Here is a 17,900-nt window from a genome sequence, read left to right on the forward strand (position 1 = left end):
ATGTAAGGAGAAAAGAGCTACTCCGACTGCTGACACCACCTTAATGCATTCTTTTAACAGCTCTGTGTGCAAGGAGAAATTCAACAGGGCAACTTTCCCCCGGATGTGGATGCAGCAATGTAGGGAAGGGATATACAAGTTATGCTTGTAAGCTTGCCCTGTAGCTCTAGCAAGGAACGCCCTTGCACTCTGTTCACTACTTTCTTCAATACAGCAAGTCTTCTCCTTGAGAGTTCGGTCAAGGACTGACAGTTACGCTGGAGAAACCGGCAGGATTTGGGGCATCTAGCCCTCTGACAGGAGGGGACGTTTACCTTCCTGCATCGAGGCTGACTCTGCAAGAAGATCCAGAGTAAGAATCCTGAGGCAGTTGATACATTTATTATATTTACTAATTTCAACCTGTCAATCCCGTTTTCCCTTGTGGTTCAGAACGGCTTGCAAGGAGGTAGAACATCCGTTTCTTCTGGAAGGAAACTTGGATTGGAATGTGGATTTGAGGGGTGTGCGACCATTCAGGGTTGCCAACCTCTAGTCGAAGCCTGGAGACCTTCCCAAACGCCACCGTCCCTGAATCTCCAGGAATTTCCCAAACTGGAATTGGCAACCATCATAGACATGCAAGCAAGTCCCCCACCCCCACCTCGTTCCCTCCTCTCCCGGGCCTGCCAACAGATCTTAGCAGTTTTCCCCGCAAATACTGTCAAAATCCAAATCCTGAATTTAGTTTCTGCAGCAGGAATCATTTTTTTAAAAAAAACTCAGGAGGGGGAAACCTCAAAGACCCTTCAAAAGTTAACGACATGCAAATTACATCCCGCTATTTGTGAAAACGGCCCCGGTCCTTTAAAAAGATTGGAAATACTTAACACCTCCTGGATGCGCAGAGCTGCCAGTGCCGAATAAATCTTCTCCCGATAAAATGATTTACGACGGGCAGGATTCTAGTCCCAGTTCTTCAGCGGCTCCTTCGAAGGGGGCCGCTGAAAAGCCGAGCGTTGTGTTTTACCCGCGATGCAGAAGCAGGTCTGCTACGAGTGATATTATCCGTTGGTTATTACGCTTCTCGTGCGAAATATTTCGCCCCGAGGATTAATCCGACTGAAGCTGAAGGTTAGCTTGGGCTGGAGTGGAGTGGCTCTGAAATTGCATTAAGGTGTCTGCCGCAGCATTTCCCTATCCTAGAAAATAAGGCCCTCGGGGAAAGGGAACCGTGTTACGGCCGCACCGTGAAACCGTTGTCCCGGCTGTCACGCCTCACCCGCCCGATCCCTTTTTGAATTGGTCTCTCGTGCTTCTGGGAGTGTTTTCTCTTGGGGCGTTTTCCATGCAGGCCACGAATTGGAGGGCACCGGCATCAGCTGGCGTGGGGGGGATTGGCCACAGCTGGAGAGGTCCCTGTTGGCCGCTGAGATGCCCCTGACACAGCCCACTTGGATGCCACTGCCCAAGTCACGAGATTTTGCTACCCAGCTGATCTCCCAGGCAGGATAGCAAGGGCCTTGGTTGTTAATAATAACAATGACATGAATTGTGTTTGATTCTCTGCTCCTCCTCCACATACACCCAACTTGGGTGCCTTTGGGCCAGTCCCAGTTCTCTCAGAGCTCTTCTCACAGAGCAGTTCTCTCAGAGCTCTCCCGACTCCACCTATCTCGCAGGGTGTCTGATGTGGGGAGAGGAAGGGGAAAGCATTTGTAAGCTGCAATGGGGCGCCTTCGGTTAGTGAAAAGCTTGGTATAAGAACCCCGTTCTTCTTCTTCTTCTTCTTCTGCTTCTTCTTCTTCTTCTTCTTCTCCTTCTCCTTCTCCTTCTTCTTCTTCTGCTTCTTCTTCTGCTTCTTCTTCTTCTTCCTTCTTCCTTCTTCCTTCTTCCTTCTTTCTTTCTTCTTTCTTCTTCTTTCTTCTTCTTTCTTCTTTCTTCTGGCGGTTTTCATGCTCTGTCGTGATTGCCGCTTGCGTTCCCTCACACTCTTGTCCAGTCGGTTCCGCTTTGGGGAGAGGAGGCTGAAGCCATGCCAGGAACGCCTTCGGTGCCTCAGCGGAGCAGCCGATAAACGTCGGAGGCTTCCTGGGACTTGTCTGTCATCTCCTCCGCAACGCTCCCTCCGGCCGGTCGGACTGTCAGGACGCAGGCCTGCAGGCACGCAGGAGCCGATGAAGCTTTTAGTTGCCGTCTGCTGCACAGCCGCCTCCTGGAGGGACCCGCAGGCTGGGCCTGGAAACAAGCCTCTCTCCCGGCTTCCTTTTGGAGGCTAAGTCTGGATGGCAAAGACGCTGGCCAAACAGATGAGGGCCTCTTCCCATTCAGTGGGCATGGAGGGTGGGATGTTTGGCCCCTCCCTCAGCCCCCACGTACCCCCCTTTCCTTCACCTGCCTCAGGGCTGCGACGTGGCCTTCCCCGGTGGAAACTAGTAGCGGCAGACTCTACTCTGGAGAACCAGGTTTGATTCCCTGCTCTTCCACATGCAGCCGGCTGGGTGAACTTGGGCTCGTCACAGAGCTGTTCTGACTGAGCAGTTCTGTCAGAGGCCTCTCAGCCACACCTGCCTATTTATGCTCTGCCATTCTCACTTAGACAGGAGGAGGAGGAGGAGGAGGAAGAGGAACTGTTTTTTTGTACCCCCGTTTTCATGCCCCAAAGAAGTCTCAGAGTGGCTTACGTGCACCTACCCTTCCTCTCCCCACAACAGGTGGGTGGGGCTGAGAGAGCTCGGAGAGAACTGGGACAGGCCCAAGGTCACCCAGCTGGCTGCATGTGGAGGAGGAGTTGGGCATCCAACCTGGCTCCCCAGACTGGGACTCCTTTGGGCAGGGAAAAGCAGGGAATAACCTCCCGCCCACCACCAGCTCTTCTTCTTCTTCTTCTTCTTCTCCTTCTTCTCCTTCTTCTTCTTCTTCTTCTTCTTCTTCTTCTTCTTCTTCTTCTTCTTCTTCTTCTTCTTCTAGCATGTGACAATTGAGAACTTTCGCAGAGGCTGTTGTGGGACATCCTCTTGGATTGTATGTCACAGGTGAACGACCCAAACGGGCCCACCTGCGGAGGTCAGGCGTGGGGAACCACGGCTGTTTCTGTGTGAGGTTTAAGCAACATCTAACCATAACAGGGTGTGTGTTCACGAGGACTCCGCTTGTTACAGCCTCGGTGGCGTCGAATTTATTGGTGCCGTGGTTTTACTGCTGCATGATTTACCCTGGAGCTCTTGTGGAATGTGAAGTCATTGCTTTTAATACCCATTTAAGTGCCCGCTCAGAGAAATCACGTTCCTTTGGAGGGCTTCTGTCTTGGGTGAAGAGCACCAGGGTCTGCCAGGGGGCGGGGTCAGGGGGGTCCCTCACCATTGCCCCCCCCCCAGAAGCATTGAAGGCAAGATTAATGGAGCTGACAGCCTGCCCGTCTTTTTGGATACGGTTCGATTTAGCAGCGGACGGGCTCCTCCCACCTCGGCTCATAATTGACTCCGTCTCCGGAGCTCTCTTAATGACCTGGGAGTGGGAATAATTCGGCGTTTGCTGGAGAGGTCTCTGGGAGAGCTGTCCATTTGGGCACATCTGGGGGAAATACCCACCAGCCCCTCCATTTTCTAAGAAATTTACTCTTGTGAGGAGAGGACTGAGTTGACAGGCATCCTCCATGTCTGAGTTCATAACATAAGAACAATAAAAAAGCCCTGCTGGGTCAGACCAGTGAGGGTCCATCTAGTCCAGCCTCCTGTCTCACCCAGGGGCCACAGTTCCCCTGGAGGGCCAACAATGGGACAGAGAGGACGAGGCTTTCCCCTGATGCTGCTTTGCCCATTCTCTCTGCAAAGATCTATATCCTTTTTTCATCTAAAAGATCCTTACTCAACTAAGCTTCCTTGGCAGTGTAGAGAGAGATAACAATGTGGGTATCTCTGCATACCATCTTGCGTCCCCGTGATCAATGTCTTTCGGGATACAAGAACAAAACAGAGATTACCAAACCGAACCAAACAGAGATTCCACCTTTCCAAGAGATATGATAAATGGGTACGGCCGATGGGCTGTTTCCCCATCTCTTCTTTCAAAGTGGGTAGACCAGTGGCAGCCTTTTCAGTCGCTCTCCAGCTACACCCTGGTTCCTCTGGCTGCTTCTGCCGGCTGGTGATAATTCCCCTCCACAGAAAGCAAAACAGCTTAAAGGACAGAGCTCCTTTGCCTGCACCTGGTCAACTCCGGGATAGTTAATCCTCAAGGTTGGCCTTGACCCTCACGCCGTCCCCCCCCCAATGGAGGAGCCAAGAAGAAGGCCGTGGGGGAGGAAAGCAGTGGGGAGTCGAGATTTCTGTTTCCATAGAATCCTTTGTTTGCTTTCTCGGTGACTTGGTGCCGCACAGAGCCCTGTGGTTCCTAGGTAACCGTGTGCTATCAACCAGTAACGGGGAAGTGTTCGCCGAAGTTATCCTGAGTGCAATTAGGTAACGAGTAAAATTGATTCAGAAAATCGAACTTTTTTGCAATGACATTTTTGGGGAGGAATGAGCTAAAGGGAGGGCCTGTATCTCAATGGGAAGGCTGCTACATGTATTAATTAATTACATGTATTCATATATATTCCCTGGAAAATAGGCATTGGGTTACTCCTGGGCAGGACCACAGAAATGGGAGCGAGCCGTAGATCAGGGGTAGACCCAACCTGGATCAGGATTCAACCCAGAAGCAGAGACTTGGAAGTTGTGAGTGAGCTTCCCAACTGCTGATCAGAATAAGGCTCTTCACCCCCCAGGAGAAAGCAGGAGTGGCTCCAGTAGAACTCAGGAATGAAGGTCTGGCCAATGGTCACTAAAGCCAGTTCCAAGGAGCACTGAACTCTCTTGCCTTGATAGAGTTACTCCCTTCTTGATAGAGTTACTCCCTTGTTGAACATCAGCCGTCTTGGAAGGGTGTACCTCTGCTCAGTGGGGCATCCATCTTCTTGGGGTTGCCAGCTTCTGCCATGGAAGTCCTGGAGATTCGGGACTGGAACCTGGGGGCGGTAGAGCTTGGGGACAGAATAGCCGTAGAGCCCAACCCCAAAACCATCCTTTTTTTTTTGCCAGAGGCAGCTCTCAGGGGTCATGTAGTGGTTTGTAGATAGCGACATAGGAAAAGACAAACAAAAAAAATCACTGTGATGTCAAGCGCCTGTGTTTATAATAATTGCAACTGTTATTGCTCACCTGCTTGGCTGCGGAATTTCAAGAAAGGAGTTTGGTCTGCTTGTTTTCAGCACATTGCAGAAGCTGTTCGGCAGTAACAAAAGGGCGGGACGCTGAGTTTATGTTACAGGGTCACTTTGGTCGGGGGACTCCGGCCCCAGAAAGATCATTGCCAGGGTAGAATTTCAACCTTCTGCCCATCCATGTTCTGACCAAGCCGCCGGTCTGCTCAGGGCAGTAACAGATTTGGGCGGTTTACCTTTTTAAGGGGATTTCTCTCTGTTTAGGCCCCAGATTTCCCTGCGTCGCTTCGCCTCCTGGCAGTAGCCTTTTTCTCCCGTGAGCGGCTTGACAAGCCGCCCGAGTGGATACAAAAACACTTGATAAACACGAACGTTTTCTGAATAGAGGAGAATTACAGGCTCACTGAGTCCCCCCTCGCGGCGCCCGGCAAAGCAAAAACCCATGGCCTAATTCCGTCTCATTGCAGCAGCAGAGTTTCATTGCTTCTGTTTTGGAGCAAATGACATTTGGAAAAGCAGCGGAGTGCTCCCCTCTCTGCATGAGTTCCCAGCCAGTGCCTCTGTTGCTCCCCTTCCCTTCCCTTCCCTTCCCCCTCTCCCCTGATCCTGGTTTCCTTTCCTCCCAACCCCCCTCCACCTTCCTGCTCCCTGCTGTGTGTTTCTCCCCATGCCTGCGAGGTAGGCAGAGCTCAGAAGGGTGTGCAGCCCCCAAGGTCAGCCGGTGCATTTCCATGGCAGAGTGGGGATTCGAACCCGGGTCGCTCAGATCCTAGTCTGACAGCCTGCCGTCTGCACTGCACAAGCTCAGGGGCAAATGGGATAAGATGCTGTGGCTTTCACAATCACACCTGTCCAGCGTCTGTTTAAAATAGCAAAATGTACGGAGCACAGGTCCACCAATGACTAATAGACAACTTGTGTAGAGGGAAGGCTCTGTCTAGGGCAGGGCTGCTCTGTCTCTTTGGTGCTTGGGGGGCCAGAGTGGGGGGGGGGCTCCTGGAGTTCTGGCCCCTGCTTGTCCAATCCCGGCTGTTCAGAGCATCCCGAAAGAGAGTCTTGTTTTCCCTCTTTCTTCCTTGCAGTCCTCGTTGTTGGGTCACCTTGACTTTCAGCCTGATGGCCACTTGTCCTGTCTCCACGCAGGCTTCTCCCCCCCCCCAGGTCCTCATTGGGAAGGCTCTCCAGCCCCTTGAGAAGGGGCCTGCCTGAGTTCTCCTGCCTCTTTCCCAGCCAGCGGCTTTATGCCACTCGGCTGGGTTGCCTTCTGCGCCTCATCGCGGTAAACTTTATGGCCTGTGAAATTGGCTTAAGTATCGATCCGTTCCCCTCGTTTGGGAAAGAGGGAGGGAGGCGGAAAAGAGAGCTTCCACTTGTCTGGGACCCCGAAGGAGAGAGAGAGGAGGAGGAGGGGATTAAGGGCCGCAGGGTTGCCAACCTCCAGGAGGGAATCCCCTGGAATGAGAGCTCCCCTCTGCACAACGGAGATCAGTCCCTCCTGGAGAAAAGGGCTGCTGAGAAGATCCCACTGAAGCCCCTCCCCTTGACCTGGAGTTGGCAACCCTATCTCATCCGCCATATTCCTCTGTTCTGACTCCTGCTTCAGACATCTCGTGGGCCAGTCACAGTCCTCTCAAAGTTTTTTTTGCAGAGCAGTTCTCTCAGAGCTCTCTCAGCCCCAGCTACCTCGCAAGGTGTCTGTTGTGGGGAGAGGAAGGGGAGGTGATTGTCAGCAACACTGGTACTTCTGTGAGTAGTGGAAAGTTGGGTTTAAAAAGCCAGCTCTTCTTCTTTTTCTTCTCCTCCTCCTCCTCCTCCTCTGTCATCCAGAGATCCATTGTAATGTCTGGAGATCTCCTGGTGACACCTGGAGGTTGGCACCTATTCCTTCCGAGCCAGCAGGCCTCCTCTGGATGCTCCCATCTTCTCAGATGCTAGAAGCCCATGTCTGTCCGCTACAACCATCAATCACCCCACTCCCCAAACCTCCTTGTGCAGCTGTGGCCAGAGGTTGGTTAGTCCTCATTATTTGGGTGTTTGTGAGTCGCCCCCCCCCAGTTAAGCGGCTGGATTACATAGTGCCCCCCCATCTTACATAAGACCGCTTGGCCCCTCCACAGCTGATGAATTCATCTCCCTTGTGCTGCTCACGTGTCCCGCACCAGCCTAATCCATCATTTTAATTGCTTTCCGAAAACACCGCCGCGGACCCCTGCGGCTCCTGGCTTAGTGTCCTGCACAGCTAGAAGGGAGAAGCGGCTTTTCCAAAAACAACACAGACATTTTTGGAGTTTCTGTTTGCATGGTCACGTGGAGGGGAGGGGGCATGGCGTCTGCAGGCACAGGGCTGCCTTTAACAGATGCAGAATCGGCGGGCTCTCTGATTCCCCTGGGGGACGCCTTTCCCAATGTTTGTTACTCTGATGATCTTCAGTAGGTTGCCCTCTGGTGGTATCCGGATTGGAGCAGAGGCCTGTTGGTGGCTCCTGCCACAAGGAATAGGTGGGACACTCTGTCTGGGGCAGGGGTGCTCTGTCTTCTTGGTCCTTGGGGTGCCACAGTGGGGAGGGGCTTCTGGAGTCCTGGCCCTGCTGGTGGACCTCCCGATGGCCCCCAAACGACTCCTCCAACTTCCTTTTGCTCCCCCAGTGAGGATCCTTGTGCCGCCATAGGAATGTTTCCTGAAAAAATCGGTGTCGCCCATCGAAACTCCTGCAGCCAATCAGAAGCCTTGCTGTGCAAAATCCCACCTGCTTCTTAAAAACACTTGGCCGGTGCCAGGAAGGGGGACTGTGTCAGGGAGCCTCGCTCTGGTTCCCTGCATGGAAAGATTTGGGGCTGCAAGGAACCTCTAATTCTCCACAGACTAAGCCAAGGAAGCCATTAAAAACAAGCCAGGTGCATTAAAATAAAACAACCCTACAAACAATACTGAGAGCAAATCAAGCAGCCTCCGTGGCATGCAAGGTGAGCTCTGAATTGGACTTCTCCTGGCACAGTCTGTGAGCACAGTGCAGGGCTAATGAACTCCGTGCTGGCTCAGTCGCTGTTTGGTTGTCGCCAGCTCGCGGTTGCTTTTGCCTGGTCCCCGGCCGAAACGATCTTATTTACAGAAAGAAGATGCAGCATCACCCGGGGTCACGGTCATTAATCAGCCGGCGTGCAAACAATGATTTCACAGGTAGCTTCGCTCTTCCTCCATCCCAGCTCCGTCGAATTCATCCTTTGGAAATAATTGATGCTGGGCAGAATGCTTTCCCTGATTCTTACGCTGGCGCAGGGTCTGTTCGTGGACTGGCCCCAAGAACGGCAAATGTAAGACGGGTTCACGGGCAGACTCTCTGAGACATCTAAGTAGTAAGTCTCAACTTTAAAAAAACCTTCAAAATTGTTCATTTTTTTTTAAAGTTGGATGTGAAAGCATTGATGGATGAACAAGTGCTGTGGGAAAGCAGTGTGGTTGTGTCAATTGTGCACACCCAAAATGACTGCCTCGCCAGTCCTGTGACTCCAACCCGTGCATGTTAAATAAAACAAATCTGCCTTGGGCTTTTTTAATGAGTGGATTCCAAGTGTTTTATTGGCCCACGCTTTGCATGCTTCTTAACCATGTTATGACCTTCTCTCTCTTCTTGGGAGCAGTCTCGTCTGGTCTTAACGAGCCCCCAATTTTTGTCAGATTTCTTTGGAGGAGTGGCGCTCCAGTCTGCTAATCAACTGGGTTGCCCTTTTCCGGGTGGCCCAGATCTGCCAGGTGGGCCCTGCCTCCCTCCCCTCAAAGACAGGCCTGCCTCTTGCCTCTCTGCCTTCGTTGCTGGCACAGGTGTTGCAGGACTGCTGTAATGAGCTCGGTAGCGCACAGATTCCAACACATGCATGGATTGCCAGAGCGCACGTCGGTGTGTCTTCACCGTCCCCGGAGAATTACGCAAAGGCTAATTATCCCAGGCTATAACAGACCTTTGACGATCGGCCCCCGGAGGAAAAGAAGAGGGAGGACCAGGAATTTGTGGACGGGAACTAAACAGCAGGTATATTTCCTTTCCAGAAATACTGAGGTATTCTCGATATCAGGGATTGTAAGATCCAAGCTCGGGAAGAAGCAATGAAGATAACCCTTGGCAGATGGTTGTGTGGCCATGATCTGGTAGTTTTAGCCCCTGAAATTTTTGCCAGTGAGTGACTGGCATCTTTAGAGGTAGGTCATGGCAAGACGGGAACATGAACAGTGGCTGGACTTTTTATTTGCTTCTTTAGGGAGGGGCATAACAGTACATTCCTGTCTCATCTGAGTTTTTGACAGGGAATGGACGGAGTAGGAAGCACTGTGCCTGCATCTGGATAGAATTCATTAGAAAGTCCATTCGGAAGCATAGAGCTCATTAGAAAGTCAAGGTTTCCCCTGTCGTACATGGTGAACCATTGTGAGGTGTTTTTAGAGTCCCATGGGGTTTTTTAAAAAAATATTATTATGGTGTTTTGTAGGGCTGGTTTTGTTGATTTGCCGTCTTTCTTGAAATTGTATCCGTGTTTCTGAATTTCAATGGCTTTCCCGTAAAATCTCACATCCTAGCCTCATCCAACCTGGCTTCTCTGATGTTCTCCCATCTGGGGCAGGGATGCTCTGTCTTTTTGGTGCTTGGGGGGGTTAAAGTGAAAAAATGTTTTTTTTTAAGTTTTGTTGTAAGCTGCCTTGAGCCTAGGGGGAAGGCGGGGGATAAACATTTGAATGAATAAAATAATTTAACCCTATAAACAAACGGTTTCAATCAGGGGGTCACCAACGTTTGTGGACTCCTTTAGAATTTTTTTTTTGGGGGGGGGGGAGCGCCATCCCAAATTGGCTGCTGCAGGAGTTGGGACTAAAATATCTCCCCTTTCACCTGTCCTCAGTAGAAGGAAATTTCGGTGGGGAAACAAAACCATACGTTGGCCAGGGGAAGTCAAGGTGTTTACCAATCCTCCTGACCTTCCACCAGAAAATCCTTCCATCGGAAGAAGACCAGCTAATAACAGCCCTGCCTTACAAGACCCCTGATTTCAGTGTTTACTGGTAGAAATTTGAGCCAGCTGGGAAGATAAACGCAGACTGAAGAAGGCCCGTTTCTGAGACCTAGAAAGGTCAGAAGCCATACTTCCATACGGGGCTTGTATTGGGTTTTTTTTGGGGGGGGGGTTGGGGGTACTGTTTCTCTCTCTGCTCTCCTTCTTCCAGGCCATTTAGCAACATTGGTGGCTCAGGTCACCCAACCATGCCCCTAGAGATCATTCCAATTTGGGGCCATCTTCTGCTGAAACGAAGGCACAATTAGTTGTTTAAAGCTGTGAAGTAGAAAATAACCAGTATGATAACAGAGACTAGTGCAGCCTTGGAGTGGGGGGGGGGAAGGAGAAATCGTTGGATGTGTCAAATTAAACAGCTCCTTGAATCGAAAGCTGCTTAAAGTATCTTTCTTTCCCCCCCCCAAAAAAAGTCATAATTGCCTCTATTCATCAGACGGACATTCAAGCAGTTCCAAGTTTCTCGCGGAAAGGCCTGCTAGAAATGATTCGTTATTCCCCGGAGCCAGATTGGCTTTGTGATGAAGCCCACACTGATTGCCCGGTGGTGTCTTTGTGTCCCGGGAGGATCAATTAGTCAGGGTGGGGTTGGAATACCAATGCACACCACCCTAGAGACAAATATAGTCCAAAGATCTCAGTGGCATGCACTGGCGGAGATTGGAACGGGAAGCTCCCATCTCTTGTCCTCGTGTCAAAAGAATTCCCCATTTGGAAGTGTTAAACCCCTCCGTAATGAGTGTATTGGGAGACGATGACTATGATACTACAGCGATGACAGTGGGGACGTCAAAGTAGCCACCGTATTACAATTTCAGAAAACAGATTGGACCAGGAGATTGCTGGGTTGTGAGTTATTACCACGCTGAGGCCAATGAAGCCCCCTGGAATTAACAGGGACATCGGCTTCTTATCTCATGACACATTTAAAGTCACTCAGGACACACCCAGAAATTGGACTTGTTGGTACTGGGAGTGGGAGGGGGGGACTGGAGTCACAATCAGTTCCCACATCTGTTGTTTGTTCCTTTAACATCTGTATGCCCTTTTGATGGTCTGTTCCAGTCTTCCCTTGCCTGGTTATTTAGATACCTTTCAATGTCAGTTTAGACATTAAACTGAAGGCTCTCCAGGGTCTCAGACAGAGGTCTTTCCCATCACCTCCTGCCTTGTCAGTTTTAGATGGAGATTTCTGGGGACAGAATCCAGGACCTTCTGCGTGCCAACCTAATGCTCCACTAATGAACCATGTCCCCTCCCCAGCTACGGATTGCTTCCTCTCACCTCTGGCATGCACGCTCCTCCTCTTTTGGTGCAGGCGATGGGATTTATCTGTGCATCAGGAAGGCTTCCCTTTGCATCTAACCCAATTCAGACCCTGTGGGCAACTCTCCCCTTCCGTTCAAGGCTCTGTCCAAGGTGCTGAAACCTTCTTGCCTGAAGCTTTGGAAGGTTTCCCAAGCAGCCGCATTCTTGTCTCACTTGATTTAAGGTTGATGAAAAGCTATGGCATGATGCTGGTGTGAAGTGAAGCACATGGCATGGAGGGAACACTGTCCGGGGCAGGGGTGCTCTGTCTTCTTGGTGCTTGGGGGGCCACAGGGGGAGGCCTTCTGGAGTTCTGGCCCTGCTGGTGGACCTCCTGAGGGCCCCTGGGTTCTGGCCACTGTGTGACACAGAGTGTGGGTCTGGATGGGCTGTTGGCCTGGTCCAACATGGCTTCTCTTATGTTCTTATAAGGGCTCTCTCAGCCTCACCCACCTCACAGGGTGTCTGTTGTGGGGAGAGGAAGGGAAGGCGATTGGAAGCCACTTTGACACTTCTTTGGGTAGAAATGCAGCATATAAGAACCAACTCTTCTTCTTCTTCTTCTTCTCGGCCTCCTCTCGCCGACGGAGAGTCCGCAGTTCAGTTCAACGTGAGCCGTAAGTGGCTGTCAGCACTCCATCCCAGCTGCTTTTTAAAGTTAATTTCTCCGCCCCCGCGAGAGGCATTCTGAACTCGGCCCGGCAAATTGGCTGCGTCTGCCACGTCTCCAGGCGTTTCTTGACGACTTAATTCCCCGGGCCCCGACCAGACCGTTTCAACCTGATGGGTTTCAATTCGGGGAGAGGGGGGTGGTCGCTGGAAACTCTGCCGGGGGGTGGCAGGGGAGGGGGGAACAAAGAGATCGGCAAAAGAACGGCCTTTCATTTCTCCTTCTGGATGCTTGAGGGTGCCTTTGCCCCTTTGCAGTCCCCAAAAAGATAATGGACTTTTGAGAATCCTGACTTTGCAGCTAATTCTGTCGCATCTCTTGGGTCTGGCATGTTTTGTTTGGGTTTTTTGGACTCCAGAGGAACGAAGTAGGCGGGAAGCAGGATAGAAGGGAAGGAAGGAGGGAGGGAAAGACAGAAAGATAGGGAAGGAAGGAAGGAAGGAAGGAAGGAAGGAAGGAAGGAAGGAAGGAAGGAAGGAAGGAAGGAAGGAAGGAAGGAAGGAAGGAAGGAAGGAAGGAAGGAAGGAAGGAAGGAAGGAAGGAAGGAAGGAAGGAAAAAACAGGGAAGGAAGGAAGGAAGGAAGGAAGGAAGGAAGGAAGGAAGGAAGGAAGGAAAAAACAGGGAAGGAAGGAAGGAAGGAAGGAAGGAAGGAAGGAAGGAAGGAAGGAAAAAAACAGGGAAGGAAGGAAGGAAGGAAGGACGGAGAGACAGAGAGAGACAAGGAAGGAAGGAAGGAAGGAAGGAAGGAAGGAAGGAAGGAAGGAAGGAAGGAAGGAAGGAAGGAAGGAAGGAAGGAAAAAAACAGGGAAGGAAGGAAGGAAGGAAGGACGGAGAGACAGAGAGAGACAAGGAAGGAAGGAAGGAAGGAAGGAAGGAAGGAAGGAAGGAAGGAAGGAAGGAAAAAACAGGGAAGGAAGGAAGGAAGGAAGGAAGGAAGGGAGGGAGGGAGGGAGGGAGGGAGGGAGGGAGTAAGGAAGGAAGGAAGGAAGGAAGGAAGGAAGGAAGGAAGGAAGGAAGGAAGGAAGGAAGGAAGGAAGGAAGGAAGGAAGGAAGGAAGGAAGGAAGGAAGGAAGGAAGGAAGGAAGGAGAAGGGAGCCACTGCCTGCCAGAATGCTGCCTGGGGTGTGGGGGGGGGCTCCATGTGCCACCCAGGCAGGGGGGGTGCTTGGGAGGCTGCCAGCTGGTTCCAGGCCGTGCTCATGTTGACCTAGTTTGTGCCAGTGACAAATAGTGACAATCAGGGTAATTGCCGGCATTATTGCATTCGGTGGCCACGGATCCTGTCATTTCGACAAATGGGTCCGAGATGCTGCGTCACGTCCCTCTTGCCAGACTGCCGCAAGGCCGGATCGCTTGGGGGAAGGGGGAAAGACAGGGCATTTCGGGGCGGCTGCATTCCTCTTGTCAGAGCCTCCCTGGATCGCAGCCCTGTGCAGTCCCGAAACCCCTTTTAAGAATCCAGCCTCTCTCCAAAGCTCTCTCTGCCCTTTGCAGGATCAAGCCAGAGTGCCTTGTGGGGAGAGTTAATTTTCTCCGATTCCCACCCCTAGTGAAAGTCAAGCAACAACCCAGCGAGGTAGGCGAGATGGAGACTTTGCAGCCGGCCCAACACAGATCCTAACCCGGGGATTTCCTTTTTCTTTTCCCGCACCTGAGCGGAAAACGGAGGCTCCGGAACCCAGGGCATCTGAGACCGAGTTGGTTGAGTCCGGCCACAAGTTAATATTCGTGTCGGGTTTTTAAAAACCAGAAAAGGGAGCTGGGGATTAGTTTTCTTTTGTGGCGGAGGCTTAATCTTTGAGGGTGGAGAAGGGAGCTGGCCTTCCTTTCAGTTTCTGCCTGGGGGACCTGAGGTGGCCGTTGATTGATTAGAGCTGCTAAGGTGTGTTTTGGAAGCTCTCCGCAAAGACCTTAATTTTTTGTTAGAGGAAAGAAATGGGGAGGGGGGGGGTTGTTTTCTGGCCTAGGAAGTGGAAACTGAGATTGACGGGCAAAACAACAAAAAACAACTTCCGTTACCAAGGGTGGCCCAACGGAGGCTGCCCCATGGACTCTCCAAATGTGGCTGACAATCCCCTTTCCCTTCCTCTTCTCACAACAGACGCCCTGTGAGGTAGGTGGGCCTCGGAACTCTGGCAGAACTGCTCTGTAAGGGAAGCTCTGAGAGAACTGAGACTTTACCACTGCACCCTGCTGGGCAAGAAGATCCAGTCCAGAAGTGTCATTCTGTTGCCTTGAGACGGCGTGTCTTTTCTTCCTTTCTGCGGTGGGCAGTTTGGCCCCTGGGTGTCGCAGAATGTGGGACTGGAGGGGCCACTGGGCTGATCCGACATGGCTTCTCTGATGTCTGGGGCAGGGGTGCTCTGTCTTCTTGGCGCTTGGGGGGGCCACAATGGGAGGGCTTCTGGAGTTCTGGCCCTGCTGGTGGACCTTCTGATGGCCCCTGGGTTTGGCACACAGTGTTGGCCTGACCCAACATGGCTTCTCTCATGTTCTGATGTTGTCCTTGAGAAGAGAACCTTCTGGAAGGAGGAGACCCCTTCTGTTCCCTCCTATTCATTCCCCAAGCGGCTGAACTCCAATGTCTTGTTTTTGTTGAAACAGTCTCATGTTGCCGCCTCCCACCCCACCCCCCGTTTCCGGTTGCTGCTACTCCGAGTGGCATTTAATTCATCCGATTCCTTTTTGGAAAAAAACCCGTTTCTTAACTTGTGCTCTTGCCAGATTTAATGCAACCCGCCCGGCAGGGATTCCACTTCAAGTCAGGTTTTTCCCCTTAATTTTCTCCCCCGCCGTTTCGAGCACTTAGCAACGTAGATGGCGTTTTTGACTTCTCGTCTCCGCCCCGCTTTCTGTTAATGGAATAATTGGAAAGTGGATCATTCACAAAAAAATTGCTAACCCCGCCTCGCCGCCCGCTTTCCCAGGTTCGCCCAGGGTGTGTTTGTGTGTGTGTTTGTGTGCTTGTGTGTAGGCCTGGAGGATCACTGACTCCCAACTGTATTCTGCACAATTGCGCCACTTCTGGAAGGCCAAAACATTTCATCCCTTCTCCATAAATACTTGTATTTTCCTATATTTGATACCTTGTTTGTTACCTATTGAGACACAGAATTCCTGGGCCTTTGACTGGGACATCGGGCAAAGGGGCATGTGGGCATCAGGGGGTGGGAGGTGTGAGTTTGCAGGGGGGGCAGAGCATGATGCCCAAGCCAAGTGGGGTCATCTGGGTGGGTGGACAGGAAGAGGGGCCCTGTCATATTTATAGGGTCCCCGGTGTGCTCTCTGCCCGGAGAAATGCCCATCTCTCCCTCTCCCTGCTTCTTCTCCCTTTTTGCCCTCCCCCCCCCACTGAATCCTGGAATCACAATGAGCTTCCTTAACTCTTGGCCCCCACCTGGTTTGAGCACGTCAGCATGCTGGTCATCCTCCTGAACTGCGTCACCCTCGGGATGTTCCAGCCTTGCCAGGACAGTAGCACATGCCAGTCGGAGAGGTGCACCATCTTGGAGGTAAGGGAGAGGCCTCTTTATTTATTTATTTATCATACTTATATACCACCCTCCCCAGAGGCTCTTGGCTTTGCATGCCATTAAAAGAAACACAACCACCACCAAGAGGTTTGCTGTTTATTTATTAGCGGAAGGGGGTCATCAACAGGGTGACCACGGGCTCCACAGCGCTGTTCCCCATCCCCTCCTGCCTGGTCTTTTCTAACTGGAGATGCCGGGGATTGAACCGGGGACCTCTTGCATGCCAAGCAGAGGCTCTGCCCCTGAGCCACAGCCCCTCCCGAAGGGTGCCAGAAGTCAAGTGCCTTGTGGCTGTCTTGGCAAAGGAAGAAGAAAGCGTTACCCTCCAAGGACAGCTCTACACTATGGGAATATCCACGCAAGGGCTAGAAACCACCAGACATTTTTTTTTGCAAATGTTTCACTCCTGGAAACAGCCTGAAAACAAGATAAGTGGGTTCAGTTCACCTCTAAAGTCGTTCTCGCAGAATGACACCAATTGCTTCTCGGTTCTGCGTTCCCCTTGACGGTACGAACATGCGGCTTGTACCCGTTTAACTTAAGCTAATGGGATTGTTTCCAAGGCCTGTTCTCGCAATATTTGTAACTGTGTTGAGGATATTTTAGATTCGTCTTCCTCCCACCCACCCCCAATTTAAAAAAGCACTTCTTTTATTTCTCTGGCCGCCGAGTTGGATATCACAGCTCCATTCCACGTGGAGGGGAGGGGGCTTCCATCCAGGCCAAACCTGAGTTGCAAATGTCCCGGCGATTGAGCCCAGCAAATAGCATTTTGCAAAATTGATTGTGACGGTCTGCCGTCCTCCAAGAAGGGGCCCACAACCCACATGCCGGAGAAAATACCTGCCATTTCTGGGAAGGATGGGGTAAGAGCCTTCATTTCCCCTTCATTCCCTTCAAAGCTCGTTGATTTACAAACCTTGAGGAGTGGAAGATTCGCATCCCTCATTTTGGGGACGCAAGGGCAAGAAGCACAGTAACAAATTTTGCTATTGCCAGAGCCCTCCTGGGATCCGCGTCACGAAGAGTTTCCAGGGCATAAGGGTCCAATTGCTCAATTAGAGGCTTAAAATCATGATCCCTTACATTCCCCAGAAACCTGCATTCAAGCAACACACGAAAAGATATGTCAATCCTGTTAAGGCCGCAAGGGGAAATTCTTTCGGAATGAGGCCTGATCCGAAATCCCACCTCTGGAACCGATGGGGCATAAAATTCAATCTAGTATCGCTGAGGTAGTCAGATAGTACAAATAGGGGGTAAAGATTTGGGGGGAAAGAGATGGAAGAACAGGGATGAGCAAGTTCAGCAAGATCAATTCCAGGACAACTCCTTTCGATCAAAGGAGACGCTCTGGATTTGTCCATTTTAGAAGCGCGATTAGCCGGCGTTCCAGCCGATGTCAATTCCTCAATCAAGGCTTTCATCCCCAGATCGATTTGTGAGACTCCTGTTTCAGAGAGGCTCTTTCAGCACAGAACAACCTCTGTCTCCATTTGAAGGCCCTGAGCCATGTTCTTGCTTCCAGGGAGGTCAACCCACTGGATTACAAAACATGGGATGGAAGCTGCTTGAACGTTGCCCAGTTCTGAACTGTTTGTGCAATCGTGTTCCAGCTGGAGCAATAGTTATATCTGAGTCCAGCAGCCTCCTTAGAGACAAACCGATGTTTCAGGAGATAAACCTTCAAGAGTCTGAAATCACCTTCGGCGGAAACGGATGTTCCCGCGTCTTTTATTCTAGTCAGAAGGCGGGAGGGGGCATTGAAAATATTACTCATAATGGATGCCACACCTGTCCCAATTTCTGACTAGGATAAAAGGGCTCCGAGATTTTCATTTCAACTCGATCAAACCGATTCAAGGCGTTTTGCAGAGGGGCGATCTAGAAAGCTAAAGAAATAAAAGGAAGTCTTGACTCTTGAAAGTGAAGAGATTGAGAAACTCTTGCAGGTCTTTAAGGCTCTACCAGACTGGAATCTGACTGGTCTACTGCAGACCAGACTTCTGAAACGGCTCTAGCAGTGCACCCCCCCCCCAAGTAGGCAGGTCTCTGCTCCTCTTGACCAGACGCCGAGGCGTGAGACCTTCTGTTCCATAGGGACATGTGCAAAGCCCAAAAGCGAACGAAAACCCAACCTTGACAAAG

At 51.3% G+C, this 17,900-nt stretch overlaps 1 protein-coding gene across 3 annotated transcripts in view; it reads left to right on the forward strand.

The window, feature by feature from the left end:
* The window catches only part of CACNA1H (calcium voltage-gated channel subunit alpha1 H), a 211,315-nt gene that overhangs the window by 110,997 nt on the left and 82,418 nt on the right, over positions 1–17,900 (forward strand). For all 3 annotated transcript variants that reach the window (XM_077317197.1, XM_077317198.1, XM_077317199.1), the window contains one exon: positions 15,616–15,731. In XM_077317197.1, coding sequence (XP_077173312.1) covers positions 15,616–15,731 — 116 coding nt within the window. The remainder of the gene's footprint in view (positions 1–15,615; positions 15,732–17,900) is intronic.

Source organism: Paroedura picta, chromosome 17, assembly GCF_049243985.1.
Source record: "Paroedura picta isolate Pp20150507F chromosome 17, Ppicta_v3.0, whole genome shotgun sequence".
Lineage (NCBI taxonomy): Eukaryota > Metazoa > Chordata > Lepidosauria > Squamata > Gekkonidae > Paroedura > Paroedura picta.